The 19,878-nt window shown below is 40.6% G+C and overlaps 2 protein-coding genes across 12 annotated transcripts in view; one reads left to right on the top strand and one right to left on the bottom strand.

Moving 5' to 3' along the window:
- Window positions 1-10,378, top strand: part of hectd1 (HECT domain containing 1) — an 84,930-nt gene extending 74,552 nt beyond the window's left edge. For all 9 annotated transcript variants that reach the window (XM_067991400.1, XM_067991401.1, XM_067991395.1 and 6 more), the window contains 5 exons: window positions 1,626-1,704; window positions 1,976-2,069; window positions 3,709-3,859; window positions 8,876-9,020; window positions 9,394-10,378. In XM_067991400.1, coding sequence (XP_067847501.1) covers window positions 1,626-1,704; window positions 1,976-2,069; window positions 3,709-3,859; window positions 8,876-9,020; window positions 9,394-9,531 — 607 coding nt within the window. In that variant the 3' untranslated portion in view covers window positions 9,532-10,378. The remainder of the gene's footprint in view (window positions 1-1,625; window positions 1,705-1,975; window positions 2,070-3,708; window positions 3,860-8,875; window positions 9,021-9,393) is intronic.
- The window catches only part of ap4s1 (adaptor related protein complex 4 subunit sigma 1), a 47,387-nt gene continuing 31,443 nt past the window's right edge, over window positions 3,935-19,878 (bottom strand). For 2 of the 3 annotated variants that reach the window (XM_067991405.1, XM_067991406.1), the window contains one exon: window positions 3,935-4,274. In XM_067991405.1, coding sequence (XP_067847506.1) covers window positions 4,197-4,274 — 78 coding nt within the window. In that variant the 3' untranslated portion in view covers window positions 3,935-4,196. The remainder of the gene's footprint in view (window positions 4,275-19,878) is intronic. The other variant, XM_067991410.1, reaches the window with a different exon arrangement.

Below are 19,878 nucleotides of genomic sequence, written 5' to 3'. Positions count from 1 at the left end.
TTGGAACAACTTCATTTTTAAAGTATGTCTGGGAGTTTCATTGGTAGCTGTGGATTTCAGACAACACTTCCACATAGGAATCCCTAAAAAGATACCTGAGGCTCAAAACAGTGTGAGTAAGCAATCAGTGCAAAGTTCTGCCATTCAGCTTTGTATTAGCATTCAGAAACTTCAGTGTTTGTAACTTAGCATGCGGTATTAGCTTCGTAGTTTGTTCTGTGGATAGAACACCTCATTAAACCAAATCTTAATTTTTAAACCTGTTTTGACCTTTGTTTAACTCAAGAAATTATTGTGCAAAAATGTTATGTCACCACCTGATCTTTTTTGAAACCAAGTAGCACGTTGTTGGTTCTTACACAACCCTGGTATTCTATGAGTGGAACCAAGCACATTTGTAATACCGGCAGAATGTTTGGCAACAGCAGCAGCTCTTGGAATAATGAAAGAACCCCATACTTGCTCTTAAAGCTCACGATGATAAGCCCATTGGTACTGCTGTACTCTTAACTGGCCTCAGCATTGACCAGGAATCAACATCTCAGTTTTCTTTTACTACTTTGACATAGCTAACCTGTATATAGAGGCTGACGGCTGGTAAATTACATACTGTGCAAATGTTATGTTCCTTTTTCTTCGGATATAGTTCAACCCTATATATAAAGCTTCCTCTCCTTGCCATCGTGTTCCTTGTTGTACTCGGAGCTCCCTATTTTTGTGCGTTGAACTCCCTTGTTTTTAACTTAATCTTTCTGCCATTGTCTCTTTTCAAAATAAGTGAGGTGTCCTTCCAGAATTATGTTTTTTTAGTGGATAGGTATGACCCCCACAGGCAGTATAGTCTTCTACGGTGCCAAACTCTTACAGGGGTCACTGTGTGTTTCCCCATTCACTTGTTAGTATGCTAAATTTAAATCAGATTTATTTGTATGTGGAAGTTAAATTGGAAGACTGCACATGGTGGGCAATCTAACGTTTGTTTGGATTCATGGGTTAAATGAACATACATTTGTGAGCAGTTCACGTAGTATAATCATTGAGAATTGGATACTTAACTCGGTGACCACTATTTTTAATTTATGGGACTCTCGTAGTACATTTCACATACTTTATGAAGCCATTGTATATTTTCAGCTGCCTGATGCATGCTGTAGGAGTGCATTGACATATCAGGATTCTTGGCATGACTGCTTACACTGGGAGCAATGTGGTTTGGGGGAGGCTTGAGGCAGCACACTTCGCTGGGGGGTGGGGGCAGGGAAGATGAGTGTGGATGCTAGTTAGGCCTGGGGGTGGAAGGTGGGTGCTTCCTGTGGGTACTGGTGGCTATGTCTGTTGTTATTGTCTTCTGTGGTCAGTGATAGTCCTGTTCTTTAATATATTCACTCTTTCTTCTGAAAAGTCAGGTCTCGGAGCGATTTGTTCTTTTGGCACTGAACTGAACTTTTGATGGTTCAGTCACATAGGGAATTGATGGTGGATATTTGTCGCTGCACCAGCTCACTGATCTGGCTGAGGCATAAGGTGTACTCAAGACAAAAAGTTTGAGGGAGGGGGATTAATGAGGAAAATTTATTTGTGTTTTTAATTGTTTCCTTATAAAATTATTTGTCATAATCTTGCAGGCTGAATTTCCAGTTTTGTCCTTCGTCTAAAGTACACGGATTTACAGCTGTTGATCTAAAGCCTAATGGTGATGATGAGGTCAGTAGCAAAATTTTCTAAATAATTGGGGGAAAAGAGTTTTATTTTGACGTCAACATATTCTCCGTCCCATGCCTGAACTGTTCCAATATTAGCATTTGGGTGGCTAGGGTTTCTCTCTTAGCCTGTCTTGTGTATTGCCCTGTATCAGCTTAACATTGATTCCTCACTAAGATTTCTATTGTGTGTCAAAGCCATTGGAATAAAATATTACTGTTTGCATTTTTATTTTTGATTTGCGGTGGATTCATCCAGCATTTTTTTGTTTTAGATGGTAACAATAGACAATGCAGAAGAGTATGTAGAACTGATGTTTGACTTCTGTATGCACACTGGAATACAAAAACAGATGGATGCTTTCAGAGGTAATGTCCTTCTTAATCTTCAATGTGGTAAAATCAGTGGGCCAGTTCTTGCTGGAATGGGACATCTCATGGCATGCCCCGTTAGTTAGACTTTTTTCTGCACCCTTCAGCTCAAAATTTTTGTGCTGTAACTTGCTGGAAGTGTGGCGAGGACAATGGGGCATCTGGGGCCTTAGTTAATGGCGGCTCCAGCAGTGTATCTGTTTAAACAATGAGATTTAAGGATTGAGAGAGAAACTTAGGAATGACAGAGAAGGACAGTGAATTAGAGTAGGTGAATTGCAGTCAAATCAGGTACAAAAAGAGAAATAGAGAGGGAAAGAAAGAATGGATTAAGAGTGAGGAAAAAAAAACGAAAGGAAAAGTAAGAAAAAAATTAATTTTAACATTTTTTAAAATCTCTAACAATTGACTACATGCAGGAATGAGATTGAACACTTTAAATTGTTCCCATTCTGGGCCAGAGAAGTTGATTGGCATTGCATTAACAATTATCACATTGTTAAAAAGTTACTTGCACTCTTAATTACCAGACTTAACTTTCTGTGGTGAGTTTACTAGCTAGTTAACATGCAAATCCAGCAAGTTCTTAAAAATAACAGGGAGGCTAAGGGCAAGATGCTGTTTGTGCGAAGCAGATGGTGGAGCAGCGTAAATCAACCAGCAAGTGCTGAAGATTCACAACTCATGCCGTTTCTCTTAATCCCCTGAACTGGCTGGTTGATTTGCACATTAATTACACTGCATCGTTTACATGCCGTTATTTTTCTAGCAAGGTCCGGCTCAATATCTCCATGTGATTAACCTTATCAGCTGACTGCTTTGGTTTTGTTCTTCATGATTACTGTAAGAATGCCTGATTAGTTATCTGTCTTGTGGGATCAAATGAAGTTTGACAAGTCTAGTTCAAATTGATCTTCCTTTGATTGAAATAACTGAATATTTAAACTTCCCTGACGTCTTAATTTCACTGCATGGTATGGTACAAAGCCATATAAACCAGAGGATCCCTGGCCTGCGCTGTTAGCTGATCTCAGCTGGAGCACTACGATCGACCTTAATGCTCCTAGACAAGGGGATGGGGGCGGTAAAGGGGAATCAGTCAGCGTTTCTGCTTCTGTCTTCTATCCAGTGATCCATGTTGGAAAGTGAGTGTGTGTGATTTGATGGGTACTGGATCTGGCTGGGTCATGATGTATTCCATGGTGAAATGGCTTGCTAACATTGTGTAGCCATGCACATGAAAAGTGGTCACTTGGCAAGTTATGGAGGGCTGCTGTTGCTTGTTGAACAGTATCCCATGAAGAGCCAGACCCCTTGGAGGGAGAAGTAGCTGAATATTATGTGAATAATATATAGTGTTATATAACTGTTAAAGGTAGAAACTCGAGGATGGCATTTAAATTTAAACAAAAATATGGGTATGTGTCAGTATTTTTGTATACCATCCTGTCATCATTGAGCAAGTGAAATTGAATTTTTTAAAAATTGCATCAGAATCCTCTTCGTCAAGCTAGTAAAACTTGTAACATGTCCTTGTTTAACTTTTTGATATACAAGTATAAATTGAAAGACTGAATTTGAAAATTTAACAATTCGATGTGTGTGAGTTAATTGTCATTTTCCCCATCCCTTTCAGATGGGTTTAACCGTGTCTTTCCTATGGAAAAGCTGAGCTCTTTCAGCCATGAAGAAGTTCAAATGATCCTTTGTGGAAATCAGTCACCATCTTGGACTGCAGAGGATATCATCAACTATACTGAACCCAAATTGGGCTACACCCGTGATAGGTATTTACGAACATTTGTACACTAATAATGATTAACAAAGCTACTATAATTGAATCTTTATTTTAGTTATGTCAACTTTTTATTCCCAATTTGACATTTTATTGCATTTATTGCACACAGTTGTTTCCGTTCAATCTTTCTCTCCCGTTATATGTACAAGCAGCCTGTTCCAAAGAGCTGCACAAGGACAATTTTGGGTGACTTGGATACTTTCATCCTTTTGTGAATCAATGCCAAACCTTTGCTTGACATTGTCTTAAAATAGTATTAAGATCAGTACATATGAACATACAAAAATGATGGGGAGGTAAAGACCAGCTGGTTCGTCGAGCTTGTCTCAAATCTTCATGGTGCAACAGTGCAACTGAGCATCATGACCTCCATTGCCCGCAATCACCAACAGCCACACAATCTCCTGGGAGAGGCAAAAAAAAAAGTGACACATTCAGGGAAGAAAAAATCTGGGAAATTCCTCTCCCACCTTCAAAGATGATCAAAACAGGTTTCAGGAGATCAGTGATCATGTGACCCATTGCCCCTTCTACCTTTTGTAAGCTGCGCTGTTGGCCATAGCTAGGAACTCACCCAGCTCCCTTTTGTACACTTGCAGCGAATCCGCACTCACTGCACGAGCCGGAAACTTGTTCCAGAGATTGTGAACTGCTGCAAAAAGACAAGCCGCCTGACGTCTAACCTGTTTCTATGCTTATGTAACCGCGATGCATATCCCTTGACCTTTCCCTACCCTCCCTAACTCAAATAGTCTATGTACATGGACAGAGCCTAATCCCTTTGTTATTTTAAAGACTGGGGAATAGAAGTGGTAAACCTGTATCCTCACATACAGTGGCGTAGTGTACTGAATCACCAAGATCCTGTAATCATCCTTACATACTTTAGTTTGACTCCCATATTTTATTTCTTACTGATGTGTTCCATTTTAAAGTTCCTCCTTTTTAATCTGTATTTGCATTGCTGTTGGAAGTTTCTGTTGGATGTGTTGTGTTTTTAGTGATTCTGATCACTTTTTGGCTTGGAACAACAGCTTGTTGTATCATGAACTTGAACCACTTTATCAAATTTCAACCTAGTTTCAGATGAGTTGCCCCTCCCTCACCACAAACAATCAATCAATCACTAGCTTCTTTTTAAAAATGTATTCATCCAGACCTCTCTGTTGCCTTGCCTACTACTAGCATCTAGATCAGCAGTTCTTAATTCAAACTCCTGACTTGTTATGGACACCAACAGCACAAAGCTTATGTGGTCACAGTAGTAGCAATAAAAAGCCTATTGCTGCTAATTAACGTTTATACTGCCCGAGCAATCAGTCTTCCCACAGCATTTAAAACATTGGCCACTGGAGTAAAAGTTAGTGGTCACGAGGGTAATTAGAGTAATTGTGCAACATAACCATGTGTGTTGAGTAAAATGGAGGTTGTATCAGGTTCAACAGAGGAGCTCAGTAAATACAAATATTTTACAAGAAATTTTTAAAACTGGTGAATTACAGATAATACTGCACTTATTTCCATAGACTTGGTTTTAGTTAAACTTCTGCCCAGTTAAGCATGATAAACTGCTTTAAGTCAGTTTCCCAATGCCTTCAACACTTTCTATTTAAATAAAATATATTCGTACAAAAAAGAGGGAAAAGCACAAAACGAAAAAAAAACATGGTAAGTGTCAAGTTCAAAGGAAAACTCTGCAGATGCTGGGCATCTGAAATAAAAACAGAAAATGCTGGAAACACAGCAAGTCTATCAGCATCTGTGGAGAAAACAGACATATTGGGCCAGAATTTGCTGTCAGAATAACGGTGAGGCTAATTGTGCTCGCTGTTATTTATGCGCAAATGGTACAGCAACTTCAGGTGAGGGACAGATGTGTGGTGAAACGCAGATATCCAAAAGTATCTTTCCAATTTGCATCGCTTCACCGTTAGCTTCTCGAAAATAGCATCTCGCTGTCTGCCTCACTATTGAACTGCATTGACTGCGATGAAGTTGCTGTTTTTGTGCAGTCGATACGAACTAAACTCGCCACAGAAGTTAAGTCTTGTAATTTCAAGTGTAAGTACCTTTTTAACAATGTGATGTGTTAATTACTGTCAATCAACCTCTCTGGCACTGACTATTAACTATTACAAATGTGGAGTCTCATTCCTTCAGGTATTAATTATTGTTGGAAATTTAAAAAATGTAAAATTTAAAGCATCTTAATCCAATCTTTTATTTCTCTTTCTGTACCTGATTTGACATTGAATTCACCCACTCTTAATTTACTCTTCCTTCTCTGTCTTTGCGCTGTTTATTTCTCAATTCTTCAATCTGGTTAAGGAGATATACAATTGCTTGCCCTGTTCACTCTGGTCCAAGGTGCCCTGTTTCCCTCGATGCACCTTTATTAGCTTGCACTTTCAGCAACTTGCCAATCAAACAGTTTAAAAACCTAAACATGCAAGGGCAAGTCTAACTAACAGCAAATGCAGTTAGATGCCCTGTTACAACAAAATCTGGGCCATTAACCTTCAGGGTGGAGACCCTTCCTCAAAACTAAAAATAAGATGTGTAGAGATATATTAATATTATCAGAAAAGGGTGAGAGGGAATATATTCTGTCCGTTACTTGACTGCTGTGTGCAAAGTAGCTGCTGCGTTTACCTAGATAATGGTTACTGCACTTCAAAAGTAACTCTTTGGTTGTGAAGCACTTTGTAATGCTCTTAGGACATTATCAGTGGCTTCATAAATACATGTTCTTTCTTAACCATTTATATTATATCTGATTTTTGAAAAAGGTTCTGATGGAATCTATTATATTACAGTCCAAAATCAAAGATCAAGTACTGTTTGTTCAGAAATAATGGGTTACTGCTGCCGGTAATTTGTTCCCAAGAAAACCAGGGATTTGGCTTCATCAAGGGCGGTAAATAATCTGGTCAGCCAAGTACAGTTCAAAATGGTTGGTTGAAAACTGAGTCTCAAATTTTGCTTCACATTGCAACAATCTTAATTCTGCATCCCAGATGGAAAAGACATTTCTGACCGCCCCCACCCTCCCTCCAGTTCCCTCCCAGAAAAGTTAACCATGCCTCCCCACATCCACTGTCATTCTTGGCCAGGGTTTATCTAGCTTGGGTATAGTAAATGCTGTTCCTTAGCCAAGTTGCTAGCATGTACAGTTGCATGATATGGCAACGTTTCCTGTGCCAGCAGCCACAAATAATCTGCGGTGACTGCAAAACTTGCCCTCTTTTTAGTCAGAAGTTCAGTGCTCTTGCACTGTAATTTCGAAGTCCCAATTTGTGGCATCAGTTTCTAAAAATAGTGCATCTTAAATGTTTTAATGTACTGTTAGTCACTGGCTGCTGTGCCTACTTTTACTACAGGGAGCCTTTGTATCCCTTCAGGCTTCAGTGTTTAAGATTATAGACTGATTATTTGTGTCCTTGGAAACATTCACTATTTTTGTGTTGATGAAAACATGTATCATAAGCATATTGGTTCGAATTTCTGCGTCAATTCAGTTTGTAAAACCTAGAAGTGATGACCTAAATACCACAGACATTTTTTATTCCGACATGCTTTTTGCATTAGCATGACTTTCTTGAACAAGTTGACCAGTAATGTTTTGTAGATTGTTTGACATTTGACTTAGTTGTACAGTGATAATACATGCCAATGATGGCTTTTGCTACCATGAAGTTCAATATGTACCAGTTCAGTTAAGTAAGAGTTTGCTGAAAGTCTCAACTTTCCTAGAAAGAGGAAGGGGAAATCCGAGGGTGAGTCACCTGGGGACAGCTCTCATGATACATTTCTATAAATGGCAAATAGATGCCTTGGGCAGAGGAGCACAGAACAGGGAAAACAGGTCATATGTTTGTGATCAGTGTGGTTAATATTCAAATTAAATCCTTACATGAGATCATTTAGGAATTGTACAACATTATGCCATCGAACAACTCTGTATTCACACAGATACATGTGTTATTAAAAGTATTGAAGTGTCAAATTACAATTTCTTCAAAAAGCTCTGAACAGGTTATTTGTTTATATGTACTGATGCAGATATGAAACAAGGATACATATTTGTGTTTTGGATGCCACATTCGATGATTAAATCCAACTTGATGCACAAGTGATGGTTTGATAAATATTGCATATAATGGACCCCTACCATGCTTTCTGTTTATACCACTTTCAAAGCATTAGGACATGTTAATTGAGATTGATTTTCCACAGCTTGAGATGCATTACACAGTAACGTCTTGATGCCTTCTCAAGCAGCGAAAAAAAAAGTGGTTGTCATAGCTGTGAGCTGGATGATTTTAATTGGCCAGTTAGCGCTATTGTTGGCAGTGTACTGCTGGAGGAATCTTTGTGTCTTGTGGTGTATGGTTGCAGGGAATGCAGCTGATTGAACAGATTGTTCTGTTGTGCCCATTTATGGAGAGAAATTAGTCCTGTAAAATGTTATCTCACAAGTTAAATAATGCAGTCCAGGATACAAATTAAAACAATTCATGTTTTTTCCCCCCAATCAGATTTCTATCATACAACATCCATAGTTAAGAGGGTGGGAAAGTTATGTATTTAAAGATCTCAGCTGCTGAAATGGGCCCATTAGGAGGTTTGTGAGACCAATCTGGGTAATAATCCCTAGATTTCCTCCACAGCACACTTCTTCAGAGCCATGGGTGCAAACTCATACTCTACCATTCACAGGGGTATTGCACCACTGACTCAGTTGAAGGTTTGTGTTTATATTACTGTCACCAGCAATGCACAGAAACTTGAGCCAGTTTTACAAGCAGTGTTTCATAGAACATGTGGCTAATGGGATTTTATATTAAATTTCCCCCTTTTTAGGTTGCTGCATCTAGTGTTCAGTTGCTCTTTTTTATAGTGACTTTTGCATGACTTCGTTCAATTCATGTTACTTCCTTTTTACATAGTAAAAATGAACTTCATTATCTCAAATTAAATCGTATTTTTCACTCTTTTTGCTCAGCCCGGGATTCATCCGATTTGTAAGGGTTCTTTGTGGAATGTCGTCAGATGAAAGGAAGGCATTTCTGCAGTTCACTACGGGATGTTCCACTCTCCCACCAGGTGGTTTGGCCAACCTTCACCCACGGCTCACTATTGTGCGCAAGGTATGTAGTCTAAACTTAAAACTGTCCATTAAATGGATGTACGACATTGAAAAGTTTGTTCAAGTTACAAAAAACTGTCACAACTTTTAAGAAAATGTCTCCTCCCTTTTTTATGTAAATGATAGTTGCATGAATCTGTTCTGCAAGGGGGAGATTTAGATTGTTTTACCCCAGGAAAATCCATCTTTCATGCTTCAAATCTATGTATGTATTAGTTTGTAATGTAAATAACCTGAAACTTGCCAGGTGCACGTCAGATGCTTTTTGACCTTTAACGAAGGATTTTGTTAGATCTGTACGGTTGCCTATTATTAAATATGATGATGCATTAAATTTCCCAAGGAATGCATTTTAACGTATTCCTTCCTATTAGGTCGATGCCACAGATGCAAGTTATCCATCAGTAAACACATGTGTGCACTACCTTAAATTGCCTGAATATTCTTCTGAGGAAATCATGAGAGAACGTTTACTAGCTGCTACAATGGAGAAAGGCTTTCATCTTAATTGAGCTGATGGACATTGATGGATAGTGAATGGACACTGAATCTGAAAATAGAAAAGCCTCTTGTGTTTGTGTGAAAAAATGTTGATCTCCAGCTGTGCTCTGATACAGCTTGCCTTTTTGAGGCTTTAGAGAAAAAACATAATGAATAACTGTTAGCTGCTAATGTTTTGGCAGGAACAAACTTCTCCTGTTAATAATTACAAGGCCAGCAAATATAATGGCACAGAGCACTGTGTGCTGCTTCAAGGGCTTATGAGACTGGAAGCTGGGACAGTCCTCTAGATGTTCCTAAGGGCAGTTTTTGTCATGTTTTCAGTGTTTCATTTCTGACAATGCATTGTGTCATATTTAGTTTCATTATGCACAGCAATTGGTACCTGGGTTCACTACGAATGCCACTTTTTGACCTCCTTTGCTGGCCTCACGCTATCGGTCAAGAACCTGCTTGTGTAGAATTGTAATGTAGAGAGTGAATGGGCATTCCTCCCAACAGCATTTCCTGTTTACTAGTGCCTGCACTGTTTATTGGAGTATTCAAGTTTTACTTGCTCTCAGTTTTATTATACAATCATGAATACGCTTTTTTTCCCCCCATTTGTTCGGTGTGAGTATGTTTTCATTCTTTAATGCCCTGCTCTGAAGATCAAATCCTTGAGTGCATTTGTGCAATTTTACAGTAAAGCTAGAAACACTGTTCTAGGTGCAAGGCACACTTTAAAGCAAGCTAAGCTTTTCCCTGTATTTCTTTGTATATTATAAACATTTATTTAACTCAAGTTGCAGTTTCAAGTCATACAAACTATTTTCAAATGTGTATGCTCAAAATAATCATTAAAATGTTTGCAAAGTATTTGAGTGAATTGCCTTTTCTGTAAATAATGTTGATTCAGTTTTGTGACTTTTGGGTGAAATACTTTTACTTTTGGGTAAGCTAAACTTGTATTAACAAAGCTAAAAGAAAAGTGAAATTGCATTTATATATTTCCTTTCACATCCTCAGGACATCCCAAAGTGCTTCACAATCAAAGAATTATTAATGCAAATTATTCATTTAATTTTATTACCCCATGTGTCATGAATAAATTAACATTATGTAACTTCAAAATCACACTTAAAAATTTCAGGCTGGAAAAATATTGGCCAGATACTTTAATCTTCCTCTTTTTCTTCTTTTCCCCTGCCCCGGCATCCCGTGCCTTGTTCTGTTACCCAATCAGGATGCCCAGGCACAGGGCCTAACACCAGCCCAAGTGTCCCCTCGCACCTCATTTCCGTGGCAGCCATTGTCGTACCCAGGCCGCCCCTCTGCCAAAGTCTTGGAAATCACTGAGGCAACATAAATAGGGTGGAGACCCAACAAAATAGGACCCTGCCCCTCTTTTCTCTCCATAGCACCTTTAGAATTGAGCATTCCCCGGGAGCTACGGAGAGGAATATCAGGACCATTATTAGTTACTATATTTAGGACCCGTGCAGATTCATCTTTAGCTCTTCTTATGACAGTACCAGATTTCTTTTAACCTTAGTCTGGTTCAGCAAAAACTGAAAAGAATACACTTGAAAGTTTAACACAATTTTATTAGCTGCAGCTGACCTTATCTATAGAATTGATTTCAACTCTTGACAGAGTCTGGTCAATCTCATAGAACAGGCAAATTACATAGTCAGAGTTCACACAGTTATACATTTTCAGAGTGGGGAGGGACATGATTAGCAAGGGGTTAAAACCAATCATAAGCTGAGTCTGGGCAAGCCATACTAACTGACATAATGACCGACCACTCTCAGGTGATACCTGTTCGTGCGTAGGTCAAAGGAAAGAGAGTCTTGCTTATCTCTGGCCTGGGATGTTTTTCGACCTTGTCCGAAATAAGGATCCATTCATTAGGTAGCTGCAAAACAACACTCCCTACACCTCCTTACCCCAGAATTCAGCTCTATCATATCTCTTTACTCGATTGATCATAAAGCATACATTTTCATACAGAAAATTAATAACATAACGAATGATCAAAGAAAAGCTCATTGTTCTAATTCTAGCTAGCAAAATGGGCCACTTATATTAACCCCTGGTTTATCACACTGCCATCTTGCTATGGAGGCATCTTATTGAACTACTGAAAGCTTACTACATATGCATTTCATTAGAGGGGCACCTCGTAGGTATTCTCACTTATCCTGTTGGTTGTAACAAGCTTTTCCACTGCAAAATACATTGTGCAAACATTGAGGGATGCAAGTCTAATCTCCTCACTGGATTGAGTTCTGCCCCTGAGCTGCTGCACAATGGGAAGTTACCTGGACTTTCGTGTCACATGTATAGAGAAAGGGAGAGTTTTATCTGGATTGCTGTCACATAACTTGAAGGAACTGGCTACAAAGTAGCTTGGGCTAGTGGCATGGGAATGCTCAGTTTTTGGCCTAAAAGCAAATGTCCTGTTTGGGCCTGTTCAAGGAAAGAAAAAAAGAGGGGAATTGAAGAAATCTAGAACTGTCATAGAAAAGCCTGTGCAGTTTTGTATCAGTTTTGAAAGGTATATTTACAAATTTTAGGTTTTGTGTCTTTATTGTTTTGATATCTGCATTTAAAGCTTGGGTGAGATACAGACAAGAAACCTGTTCCCATATAGCCACTCCTGCCCAGTTCCAGTTCTGTCAAACCGTGATTTTACAGTCTACTAAATTCCCAAGATTCTTTATACAGAACTCGAGATTCAACTGACAAAATTTCTTCTGCGTGCGAGGCATAGCAAAATTGTTAATGTTTATAAAGAACGCATTTATGATTTAGTTATACCTAGCACACCAATAAAAATCACTTATTAAACTTAAAATGGCTGATGTTCCTTCCCGGGCCAGAAAAAGACAGACAAAAAGGACAAGGATTTTCATTCTCATACTGGAGATGATTGTTTAGAAAACCACCAAGGAGAACTTCAAAAGCAAGCTCAAATTCAATTTCCTCAGTGAAATTGTTTTTTGACACTAGATTTAATTGAAAATGCATCTATAAACACCATTGTAAAATCACCATGCCTAATCTGGCTTTTGGGAATGGTGTATGGAGAACGATTGAACATAACTGCTCAATTGGGGAACGTTATGTGCTGGCTCTTGTTGCAACTGCATTAGGGCACAACTTGAGACCCCAAATACATGAAGGTGTAAATTTCATTGCATATGACCTCCTACACAGGGACTTGATGTGATCCAGACTAGGACCCTATCTACAAGGTCAGAACAATCTGTAAATCAGACATTGAGTGTATGACATAGCTCTGTTCTCTGTTTGTACTTCTAATGGGCCAGTGCTTAGGAAATTCATAGGCTGACTGAATACATCTTCATGAAGGTTATCATGTGCCTCATGGACCATTTAACATTCCCTGCACCATTGGTCACAACCACAGTCCTTTGAACTTGCTTTTTTGGACAATACATCTGTATCCCTCATTCAGATCTGGGAAGACGGACAGATTCATGAAACTTAAGAGGAGAGATTGAGAACACAATTTCAACATTTGATTTTTCATAAAGGAAAGCTGGCATCAGCCACAGCCAATTTCAATGTGCCTCTTCAGAGGCAATAAGCTGTGCGCTTGGGTGACTTCTCAATATTTCATAGCATTGTGCTTGGGCAGGCATCCATGCAGGAGCAGTATGAAGCTAAAATAAAGTGTGAATAATCTTTTCTGATGGCGGATATGAATTCAATTTAATGAGTGACAAAAATGAAACATTTTGCCTTTGTTGTATGTATTAGATTATTGAGGACTTGTGTTGTGGCCTGCACTTAGCTCAGAAATCAGTCAGAAGCTAGATCAGTGGCACTGTGGTAGCATAATATCATCTTAGAGTTCAGCAGCTATATTCCAAGGATCAATTTTACATTGAGAGGTTGGGTAGAAGTTTGTTGACATTTTGAGGAGGGTTATAATTACTGTAAATATAGGTTTGTGTACTGAATACTCCATGTATATGTTTAATGTTAAATTAATTTATCTTTGATTTGTAACCTGCACCTCAATTTCATAGTGTATATTTAATCTGCCTACCAAAGACCAGAAAGTTCTGTGGTGGCATGTACTCCAGTAAGCCACAGTACAGGGGCGAGGGCTTTCTGTTAAATTCCTCAGTCTCACTATATCTACCCAGATATTGGGCAGATAAATTCACACTCTGGTTTAAAGAGAACACTTACAGGATGACTGATGAATTGCGACTGGATTCCTTTTTGTCCATGCCGGTATCGGGGTTTGAATCACCTCTGCAGCTGCTGTCCCTACTTCCAAAAGAAATCTTCTTGACCATGCACAACAGAAGATGCGCACGCACCCGATCCCACGCAGTACAGTTGTCCGTCATCTGACAGTGTCGTTAGGAACAGGTTCCACTGTACAGGTACTGTACTGGGCACACCAGTTTTATTCCCATCTGTTTCCAAGTTAAGTTCTTAGCATTGTTGCAGCTGGTTAGGTTCTGATCATAATCTCAGCTGGTTCTTCAAGATTGTTGGGAAAAACTTTACAGTACATACAATGACCGTTTTGAAAATAAGGACAGCTGATGCTCGTCCCTTGTGTGTCTGTAATTTACAGGTTTCACCGTAGTGTAGCTTATATAAAGGCCCAAAAACATTACATTGGACCTATAAACAAGCCATTTCATGCCTTTTTGGAAAGAGGAAATCAGGCCCTTTATGTAGGTCTCTTGTTATAAATTGGGTGTTTCATAAACTTACATTTCCTGTATTTGAGTCCAGGGCCACTGAGACAGTTGGGAAATTGTATGTGCTGATATTAGTTATGTATGGACAGGGCAGGACTGTGCCATTATTCAAAGTCTCTGCTTATGCTGGTATTAAAATTATACCAGGAACAGCTGGCCATAATACACCACAGTCGAGTGGTGGGATCCTTTAGATGGTATACATTGGTTATGTAGGGTGGGTTTGGAGCAGTAGTACTGCTCCTCACAGGTTTACCATCGCTGGGTGGGAGAGGTATTTATAACTGCACAATTTAAAATGCTGGAGCTATTTAACGGGGCATATGTGTTTTTGGAGAGTAGGAGACAGAAGCGGTCACTGTTGGAGAGAGCAGCAGATGGAAGGGCCACCAGATTGTATGTTCCATCTGTAGAGTTCCTTTTTATCGAAGTGAGGGCTCGAAGAGTAAGACCGTAAGGGACTGAGCAGGTCCTATAAGAGGGTGGTTCAAGCTTTAAGGATGGAGGTGGCAGAAGCAGTCAGTGCAACCTCCACTACCAAGAAAACTGCCACACAGTGTAGAAGGAGTTTCAATGACCTCCTGAGTGTGGCCAAGGTAAGTCAAGGCATGGTTGCCAAACCACACCCTGTAGCACTAGTCAGGCCTTCATTCCTGCTCACCTCTCATACTCTTTGTCATCGCCTGGGTGTCCGGGAAACACTGGAGCACCTACTGAGCTCACAACTATTCTGTCAACTCAGCCTGCCACCAGGGATTCTGCTCGTCTTATAGGACATTTGATTTCAAGGGACATTGCACTGGCAACTCTCATCATTGAGAAGTATGCTTATATGGGGGAAGTGTCCATGCTACATGCCTTTAACTTTGTGTTCTCTCCCTCCAAAGGAACAGCTTGCCCATAATCATTCAGAGAAATATAAATGGGAAAGAGCACCAACAAAAACTCTGAATCCCCACATGAAGAGGAGGCCTTAGACATCATAGGCAGATAAACAGGAGAGGCCGTAGGAGATGGTGAAGTAGTAAGAGAAGATTGGTAAAGGCTGGGAAATGTTCATCACGTAGTCTGCTTTTATGTGTTTTCTCAAAATATTGCAATACCCTCACAGCCATTCTCATTGCAGACAGGCAGCCTTGCAGGAAGAGGCTGGTACTCCGATGACCACCCAGGCACTTCAAGATCTGAAACTGCTACACCATTCTCACCAACTCCATCACTAAATTTCTCCTAATCCAGAACCAGCCTAGATAAAGCTGCTCAGGAGAAAGAAGTTATTGAGTTAGAAGGGATTTCACCAAATGAAGCAGATCACTTGTGAGTATGAGGACCTGGGAGTGGAGGGGAAGGGGAAAGTGCTGCGGAGGGTGGAGAAATGACTTTGGGACACAGATTTCGAGGGCCCAGTCGTCAAAAGAGCTCTGATTCGCGAGAAGGGAAGTCCAGCTCTATCTTCTTGAAGTACATATAGTACAGTGTGGTTCCTCCTTTTCATCCACCCCATTCCAAAAAAAACCCCAAGCAAACAGAAACATTGATGTGTTTCATTGTTAATTAGATAGTTGTGCTATGATATGTAGAATATTGAGTTTCAGTCTCACCACTGAATCTTAAAACTATTGATATCCTCTGGTGCAGGACTAACTCAACTATAGATCATGGGCGTGAAACATGGCTAAACCCGGGTCAGGACTGACAATTAAACATTCCTGGGTATAAAACTTTCAGGAGTGACAGGAAAGGAAGAATAGTGAGAGGGATAGTGGTATTAATTAGAGACTGCATCTTTACACTAAAGCATCAGGATTCAAATAGAGAAGTGGTCCAAGCAGAATCCCTATGAATTAAGCTGAGGAATAAGAAGGAATTAGTCACACTACAGGGAGTATATTGTAGATGGTTAAAGAGGGGAAAGGAAATTGGTGATGAAGTTTATAGACAAATTAGAGAAATGTGCAGTAACAATAGAATTATAAGTGTGAGATTTTAATTGTATGAAAATAGACTGCGAGAGGGAAAATGCTCGTGGTGAGAAAAGGAAATTTTTTTTTTTTTGCAATCTGTTCAACATTGTTTTAGTCAATATGTTGGTTGACCAGGTTCTGGGAATGAAGTGGAGCAAGTAGGTGATTGAAAAATAGGGAAACATTGAGGAAGCAGTCAGTGTGAAAGAAAATTGGGCAGGGTGTATATCAGGCTAATGCCCAGATTGCGCTCGTGCCGTAGTTGAATTTCACCCTCACTGGCACAGGCTTGATGGACCAAATGGGCTCCTTCTGCACTTCAACATTCTAGGATTCTAACTAGGGCTGATCCTGTCATCACTCAAAGGGGTCACTGGATAATTATTTGAAGCAGAAATCCTGGCATCTTTTCCCTTGCCTCCCTCAATTGAAGCAAATTGTAGCACCCCAACTGCCACCCTTATTGAGATTGGCTAACTCGGCGGGGATAGAATCTGGAGCCTTTCTTGATCTGTACGGCTCAGTGCCTCATCAGGCTGTGCATTTACTCAAGGAGCAATCGAGAGCTGACGTTATTTCAAATTGAATTTCGTAATAGTGCCAAACGCAACATACTACAGGAAAGTGAACACACTCCACAATGAGCATGAGGTAGAATGTGCTTGCTAATTAAAATGTAATTTGACGTTATATATTTAAATAATGTGTGTGTACATTGTTGCTAAATGGTGGCCAATGTGATTAATTTTGAATTCAGTTTTACCTTTTTGCTGTTTCAGAATCCCAACTGAAATGGGACCTAGTTAGAATCAGAATGCAAAAGTCTTGGGGTCAAGTTTCTGCTTGTTTATGCTAGAATCGGCCAAACCAGCGCAAAAGATCAGGGAATTTTAAACATGAGTTACGCCCAAAACTATATACATTTCTGTTTTCCATGATCATCAACGCTGGTTCAAGATTCAATTCGCCTCTATCAGGTCCCGCCAACAAAACTGGCCACGCCCCCCGGTCGAGATTGCGCTGGTTAGAGAAGGCTCTTCAAATTGCGTTCATTTTCATAGGTGCAGAGGCACAAGTAGGTACGTCTTAAGTTTTTCAAGAAATATTTAATTTACTCAAACTATTAAATGGCTAAATACAAAAAAATCCTAGTTTTTTTTTTTGAAGTCATTTTCAGTGATTTTAAATCAGGTTACTCACAGGTGGAGGACTGGACACCCTTATTAAAAATGCTTATTTTTGCTGATTAAACCCATTTTCAGTTGTATTAATAAAACTGGACCCGGCTACCACTCTTAAATACATCAAGGAATACTTTTTAAAGGAAAGGGGGGAAAAGAAAGAAACAATTACGTTCTATTTTGCTGCGTGATTGTGCTGGTTCATGGAAGATTCTACCTTTGTGATTATGCAAATTAATTCTATCGGAAACTTGAACTATAACCTAACCAGCGCAATTTCAAGTGCATTTTGGGCCCAATTGGGAAATTGCGTCCAAAGCAGAACTCTACCCGTTAGTTTCTGATTGCTTGGGTGCTGCTTTTCAGATCCAGCAAAGGGAGTAATTTATTGCTGACTCACAGCAGAGGAAGCAGGACACATGAAATGGACCCCAATTTTCTCTAATTGATTCCCGAAAGAATGGCACTACAAAACAATGGATTCATATGAAGGAAAGTGGATGGATGGTATTAAGATAAAGTGACATATAGCAGTGAGAGACAGATTAGTATTGCTTCAATGAATGTATGGATTTAAAAAAAAATGTTATTGGGATGTAGGAGACACCGGCAAGGCAGTAATTATTGCCCATCGTAGTTGCTCTGAAGGTATTGAGTAAACCACATAGTGTGAAACAGGGGTCACAAATGCCAGATTGGGTAGGGGTGGCAGATTCTTCACCCTTAAGGATGATAGTGATCTATTTGGGTTATTATAAAAGTTCAACAGCTTTCATGGTCCTTTTTCTGGTGCTAGCCCACAAATTACCAGATGTATTGAATTTAATCTCACAACTTGCTATTTTGGGACTTGAACTTGTGACCTGGGTTGCTCGACCAGTACCCTCGCCAACAGGTTTCCTTAACCTATATATGTAAGGTAAACCAGCGGACAAAGGAGGAGCCATCGTCATACAGAACAAAACGGACAATTGCAAAGAAGCATACCGACAACTGAACAATCAGGAACGCTACAGACGGTTATCCGCAGATCCGACCAAAGAACACACCCACCAGCTCAACAAACTGATCAAGACCTTCGATCCAGACCTTCAAAGCATCCTACGCGCTCTCATCCCACGTACTCCCCGCGTGGGAGACTTCTACTGCCTCCCAAAAATACACAAAGCCAACACACTCGGACGTCCCATCGTATCAGGCAACGGAACCCTGTGTGAGAACCTCTCTGGATACGTCAAGGGCATCCTGAAACCCATCGTACAGGGAACCCCCAGCTTCTGTCGCGACACTACAGACTTCCTACAAAAACTCAGCACCCACGGACCAGTTGAACCAGGAACACTTCTCACCACGATGGACGTCTCGGCACTCTACACCAGTATCCCCCACGATGACGGCATCGCTGCGACAGCATCAATACTCAACACCAACAACAGCCAATCTCCAGACGCCATCCTACAACTCATCCGCTTCATCCTGGATCACAATGTCTTCACCTTCGATAACCAGTTCTTTACCCAAACACACGGAACAGCCATGGGGACCAAATTCGCACCCCAATACGCCAACATTTTCATGCACAAGTTCGAGCAGGACTTCTTCACTGCACAGGACCTCCAACCAATGCTATACACCAGATACATCGACGACATTTTCTTCCTATGGACCCACAGCGAAGAATCACTGAAGAGACTACACGATAACATCAACAAGTTCCATCCCGCCATCAAACTCACCATGGACTACTCCTCAGAATCGGTTTCTTTCTTGGACACACAAATCTCCATCAAAGACGGACACCTCAGCACCTCACTCTACCGCAAGCCCACGGACAACCTCACGATGCTCCACTTTTCCAGCTTCCACCCTAACCACGTCAAAGAGGTCATCCCCTATGGACAGGCCTTGCGAATACACAGGATCTGCTCAGACGAGGAGGAACACGATGGACACCTACAGACGCTGAAAGACGCCGTCGTAAGAACGGGATATGACGCTCGACTCGTCGATCGACAGTTCCGACGGGCCACAGCGAAAAATCGCATAGACCTCCTCAGAAGACAAACATGGGATGCAACCAACAGAGTACCCTTCGTCGTCCAGTACTTCCCCGGAGCGGAGAAACTACGCTATGTTCTCCGCAGCCTTCAACATGTCATCGATGACGACGAACACCTCGCTAAGGCCATCCCCACGCCTCCACTACTCGCCTTCAAACAGCCACCCAACCTCAAACAAACCATCGTTCGCAGCAAATCACCCAGCTTTCAGGAGAACAGCGTCCACGACACCACACAATCCTGCCACGGCAACCTCTGCAAGACATGCCAGATCATCGACACAGATACCACCATCACACGAGAGGACACCACCCACCAGGTACATGGTTCATACTCCTGTGACTCGGCCAACGTTGTCTACCTCATACGTTGTAGGAAAGGATGCCCCGGAGCATGGTACATTGGCGAGACCATGCA

Source organism: Heptranchias perlo, chromosome 10 (genome assembly GCF_035084215.1).
Source record: "Heptranchias perlo isolate sHepPer1 chromosome 10, sHepPer1.hap1, whole genome shotgun sequence".
NCBI lineage: Eukaryota > Metazoa > Chordata > Chondrichthyes > Hexanchiformes > Hexanchidae > Heptranchias > Heptranchias perlo.
The sequence above is the reverse complement of the archived record's forward strand: the minus strand, read 5'-3'. Positions and strand labels throughout refer to the sequence as shown.